This window comes from Diospyros lotus, chromosome 6, assembly GCF_014633365.1.
Source record: "Diospyros lotus cultivar Yz01 chromosome 6, ASM1463336v1, whole genome shotgun sequence".
NCBI classification, from domain to species: Eukaryota; Viridiplantae; Streptophyta; class Magnoliopsida; order Ericales; family Ebenaceae; genus Diospyros; species Diospyros lotus.
The window spans coordinates 15,759,274-15,765,060 of NC_068343.1; the positions used below are offsets into that span (position 1 = coordinate 15,759,274).

The window sequence follows — 5,787 nt, forward strand, 5'->3', positions numbered from 1 at the left end:
CTTCATAACTGTCGAAATGGCACCCCAAATTCAAAATTTGAATCTCCAACGAAGGTGTCATCCCGAGTTGTAAAATGGCAACCATCTTGTTGGGGTGTCATTTTTTCAACCTCTGGAGAAAGGAAAAAAAAAAAAAAGAGGTGTCATCTCCAACTGTCATTTCCAACGGCTCTATTTCAACTTCTATAAAATAAATATAGATTACCTGAAGCTGGGGTTTTCAAGTGAGGTGTGCGACGGAGCAAGAGAGAGACAGAGAGGTAGCGAGCGATGGAGGACCGGAAAGGCGAGCCGACGAGCAACAGAGCGAGAAGAGTTGAGAGCTGTCAAGGGGAAAGAGGGGCGAGTCGTTGAGGGCAAAAGGGGCGAGGTGGCGACCGACGAGGGCAAGGCTGCAAATGAAGACAAGCCGCAAGGGCAGGGGAGACGAGCCGTCGAGGGGAAAGAAGTTTATGGATTTGTAGAAACTTCCTTTATATATAATTAATTATATATATAATTGTGTTTATTTTAATTAATTAATTATTAATTATATATAAAAATAAATATTTTTATTTTAATTAATTATTAAAATTTAAATTAATTATTAAAATAAAAAATATTAAAATAAAACCTCTATATTCACACTTGCTATTGAAACAAAGTGCGATTTTGTTCATCTCTTTTAATGAGGGTAAATGTAACCCCTGTAAGGGAGTTAAAAAAATAATCCACTTACATTTCCCTTCCTATAAATACCCGCCCACTTTTTCTCTCTCCATTGTGTCTCTCCCTCTCTTTCTTTCCAACTCCTTTCCTTTCGAGTGCGATTTTGAACATCACCCTCACAAAACTGTGAGGGTGAAAAAAGCAACGGAACGGCATTAAAATATTGATTACCTTTTCGTTGCTTTTTCACCCTCACAGAAATTGTGAAGGTGATGTTCACCCCTGTTAAAGGGGTGAACAAAATTGCACTCTTTCCTTTCCTGCCCATTCTCTCGAGTGCGATTTTGTTCACCCCTTTTAACGGGGGTGAACATCACCCTCACACTTTTTGTGAGGGTGAGAAAAGCAACGGAACGACATGCAGTGGGATAATTGTCGTTCCGTTGCTTTTTCACCCTCACACAAGTGTGAGGGTGATATTCACCCCCGTCAAAGGGGTGAACAAAATCGCACTTCATTCTCTCTCCACCATCTCTCTCTCTTTCCACCATGTCTCCTCCACCTGCAATGTGCGTCCCCTCCACTTCCGGCGTGTTGCCCACCTCCTGCCATCGTCGATCCTCACCAGCAGAGGTGTCAGTCCTTATCATCGGCTTCACCTTCTTCATGTTCCCTAACATTAAACGAAAAATCATCATAGAATTGTTCTCTAATTCTAATTCTTCTTCCCTTTGACCCTGCTTGAATTCTTCTCATTAATGGATTGGAACAAAAACTGGTTTGTGTACCTGGGTCGCGAACGGTTGCGCGGACAGTGTAGCCGCGTTGAAGAAGCCTCATGACGAGCCACGAGCCGATGAACCCGGAAGCTCCGGTGACGCATACGGTGGCTGGCGGTGGAGAAACTTCCATGGCTAAAGGCTAGAGCTAAAGTTTGAAGGTGGGAATATTCTGAACAAAGATTGATAGAATTTGGGGCTGGAAATGAGATGGTATTAGGTGAAGTGATGATTTTTCTACTGTTCCTTAAGGTTGCATTATATAAACCAACAGGGGAATGGTTTTCGTTTACAGCCGAATTACCATGTTTGTGTCCCGTGGGATTTGGTCACTGGTCATGACAAATTTGCAACATTCGGATCTTCTTGAGGCCGAATAATGTATTCAATCTTGAATAGGAGATTACTTAGGATTGACTCATATGAATGTTTTCCCACAAATGCTCAATGCATCCATTATTATTCATTATCTAGAGCAGTAGATGTAAGAATGATAGGAACAGGGGAATGGCATTGCAGTTTCTCTGGAATACAAAACCTTGATTTTCCATGTGATTGATTATGGACCCAATTTGGTGATTTTCCAATAGGGCATTCAACTGCAACTGCAATTGTCGCTCCTTGATTACCTTAATAATTTCTGCAACAGGGGCAACATAGATTTCCAAATTGAAGTTAATTGGTTCCATTTCCTTCCCTTTATGGGTAAATCTAGCAATTATAACTTCTCATTTTTTATATCTGGAGCTAGCTCCCCCCTCCTTCCCAGATAGAACATGAATTTTCCCTCAAAATGGAATTCATTTTCTCAACAATTTCAGTTGAGAAGTTGATGATCCGGTACTTGTATTTTCAAGAATAGAATGCAGAAAACATTAACAGGACTCTTCCTTTAATCACAGCAGGAGCACATCATCCACTTAATTATTCTGTTGAAAAGAGAACAAAAGAGCCCATTTAAGAAGACAATTACTTAAAGCCAATCGTCAAAAACAAAAAAAGAGAGAAAAAAAAGAGGATAATTTCTTAGGCTAGCTTTTTTATTTGGTGAATGATTCAAAATCTAGGTGCCAATGGCAGGCTTTGGGAGGAATGGTCATCGGCGGGGGTTTCAAAGAAGTAGGGAAGTAATCTCTTCTCCCTGCATGTGTCAATGGCTCCTTTGAACATGTCCTCCAAGTTGTACTTGAACTTGAATCCCCATTCCTATCAGCTTCTTCGACGAGAACGTCACACTTGGCAAGTTCTTTGTTAAACCCCTCAAACCTGCAACGGCAATGGGTGCGGGGTGAGCGGCAGTAGGGGGGAAGGGGAGCAATGGCTGTGCAAGGCGAGCGCCGGCGGGGGGAGGGAGGGGGGGCGCGACGACGGTGAGAGAAGTGGTGGGGAAGGGCGAAGGCAACAAGACCGGCAGTGGTGTGGGCGACCAAGTGGGGGCGACGACAGGTGGTGATAGGGGTGATGGCAGACGGTGCAAGTGGCGGAGGTGGGATTCAGAGAAAAAGTGGGAGAAATAGTGAAAGAGAGAGAGAGGGAGTGAAAAGGTATTGGTGGGATTTTAAAAAAGGATAGGATAAAAAAATTAAAATAAAATTTAATTTTTTTCAATAAAGCTTTCTGCATAATTAATTTTTTTAACCCCACTGACGGGTTACGTTCACCCACGTTTTAAAGGGGGTGAACAAAATGGCACTCATTGAAACATACAGTGAGAAAGAACCCCCCTTAAAGATGCTCTTATAGATGAATAGCATTCCTCGTTATCAATTATCATCACCTCCCATTGTGGACGACAACTCCACTGCGACAAGCATGCTCTCTGTCCCTGTCCTTCTCTCCTTATTGCGCACAACTTTCCCGTCGGCCGGCCGTCACAGATTACCAGACAAACCTAACCCGCATCATCATTTAGGTATGAACAGACAAGAATGCCTCTCAACAATTAATACCACAAGCATTTAATATTCCTCCATCCCTACACACTACAAAACAATCCAAATCATATATTTTATTATCGGAATACAAGATAGAATTATCCAAGTCCAGCAGCCACTACACTCCTTTTACATAAACTAACGTAATAATACTTTGGTAAATCCAAATCCAAAACATCTTAATTGATTTGAGATCACCAAATTCTTCAGACTAACACCACAAACAAAACCCAGATTCCAGAATTCCCACCAATACACCATCAGGCTCCCAATCTGGCAATCTCTTCTTATTGCAAGAAATAAAGAGAGATAAACGCACTACTTGGAGCTCTACTCTTGCTTCTTTCTATGTTCTTCCAGATACCCAATGAAATTGTTCATGTACCCATCGTGAAGTTCTCTATCTCCAAATACGGCGCTCATCTCCCTCACTTTCTCCCTGTAAATCCTTCCGTCCGCGCTGCTCATAACCAGCCTGATCGTCTCCGCGACGTCGTTTCTCTTGTACGACCCGTCTGTTTCATTTCTCGGCACCTCCAATCCAAGCTTCCGCCCTCGAAGTAGAATGGCGTTGGGGCCTTGGTCCACCAGGAATGGAAGCATAATCAATGGCCGCCCGAATTGGATTCCTTCGATGGTTGAGCTCCATCCACAGTGAGTCAAGAAGCCACCCACAGATGAGTGTGCCAGTATCCGAACCTGGGGTGCCCAGTTGCTCCATACGATGCCGCGATCTCCGATTCGATCTTCGAATCCATCCGGTAATTTCACCGATTTCGGCTTCTTCAGTGCCCAGAAGAAGGGGACGCCGGAGAGCTCCAACCCGTGAGCCAACTCGGAGAGTTCTTCTTGAGTCAGCGACACCTCGCTCCCCAGAGCCACGTAGACCACAGTCTCGGCGGGGCGCTTGTCGAGCCACTCTTTGATAGTTACCCACTCCGATGGGGAATCTTCCGGCACCGACGCCGGCATTAAGCCCACCGGAATCACAGGTTTCTGGTTAAGGTTTTCGAGGACGGCCAGCCACTGGCCTTCGAACTCTCGGCAGTAGCGAAGAGCGAAGACGTCGGAGCCGACGACGGAGGCCCCGTGCCGGTACAGGTCGGAGATCCCCGACGCGTTCGCCGATCCAGCGAGGGCCATCATCCGCTTCATTTGGAAAGGGCGAAGAGCCACGTCGGTGGGGAAGGGGATCCACTTAGGTTGGGCGTTGGGGCCCCCCGGCGGCGGCGGAGGCGGGCCGGCGGGATCGAGCATCGCCGAGGGCGGTCCGGCGAGGGCCGGGAACCAGCCAGACATGATCAGGAAGAAGGCGCATGAGCTTCCGAATTTGTGAGCCGCGGGGGGCACCCAGAAATGGGCGTAATCGTGAATGACCCAATCCGGCGGAGAGGACTCAATGAAGCGAGTGAACTGAGGCTCGAGCAGGTCGAAGGCGGCTTTCAGGTAGTGGGACTCGTCGAATCCGAGGTCGGTCGTGGCCTCGGCGTTCTCCGGCAGGCCGTCGACGCGGGGTAGCGTAAGCTTGACGAGGTCGATGAGAGGAGACAAGGTTGGAGGGAGCTTTGGGAGGCGATCGATGTTCCTTGTGGTGGAAACGAAGGAGACTCTGTGACCCTTTCGGGCAATGGACTTGGAGAGCTCTAGGAAGGGAATCATGTGGCCAAAGGCCAGCCATGGAAACACCACTACGTGAAGCTTCCTATCGTCGGTAGCCATGGATGGATTATGCAAAATTTGAGGGGGAAATTGCTCTGCTATAATAAAGTCAAAAAGAAAGGGAAGAAAAAGATAGCCTCTGGGATAATACTAGATGGACAAATTAGTGGACAACTTTAAGGAAATTACATATTTAACTTTTGGTGTAAATGACAATTTCATCCTTTTAACTTTTCGGTCTCTCGTTCAGTCTCTCTTTGAAAACTTCATTACTGTCGTTCCTCATTTTTTTTTTTTTTCTCTTTCTCTCCTTTTTGATCTCTTATCTCTCTTTGGTCATTGTCATCGTCCGTAGCCATTAAAACCCCACCGACAACGTCATTTCCTTATCTTTCTTTCTCCTCCGTCTCTCTCTACTTATTTCTCGTCGCCGTTGTCATAGACGCAGTCTCCTCCTCCGACATCCGTCACCATCAACACGACTGCCGATGCCTCAATCTCATCTTTCTCTCTCTCTAGATCTTTTGTCACTTTTCTCTGTAGTCCGTTGTCTGTCTCTATCATTCCAACTTCTCTCTCTTTCTCTAATCTCTGTTAAACCAACATATATATAAATATATTATATATTACTTATATATTATTTATTTTATTATCTATTTATATTACTTACATAAATCCGAAATATGATATTATGATTTTATTTAACTTTAAATATGATTTTTGATTTTTGAAAAATATAATATTAAGATTTTGTACAACTTTACATC

At 44.8% G+C, this 5,787-nt stretch overlaps 1 protein-coding gene across 1 annotated transcript; it reads right to left on the bottom strand.

The window, feature by feature from the left end:
* Window positions 1-3,416: 3,416 nt before the first annotated feature.
* On the bottom strand, window positions 3,417-5,172 carry LOC127803556 (putative UDP-rhamnose:rhamnosyltransferase 1). Its single transcript, XM_052339862.1, has one exon. It carries the CDS (start codon window positions 5,078-5,080, stop codon window positions 3,692-3,694), a length of 1,389 nt encoding a protein of 462 aa, XP_052195822.1. The 5' UTR covers window positions 5,081-5,172; the 3' UTR covers window positions 3,417-3,691.
* Window positions 5,173-5,787: the final 615 nt, after the last annotated feature.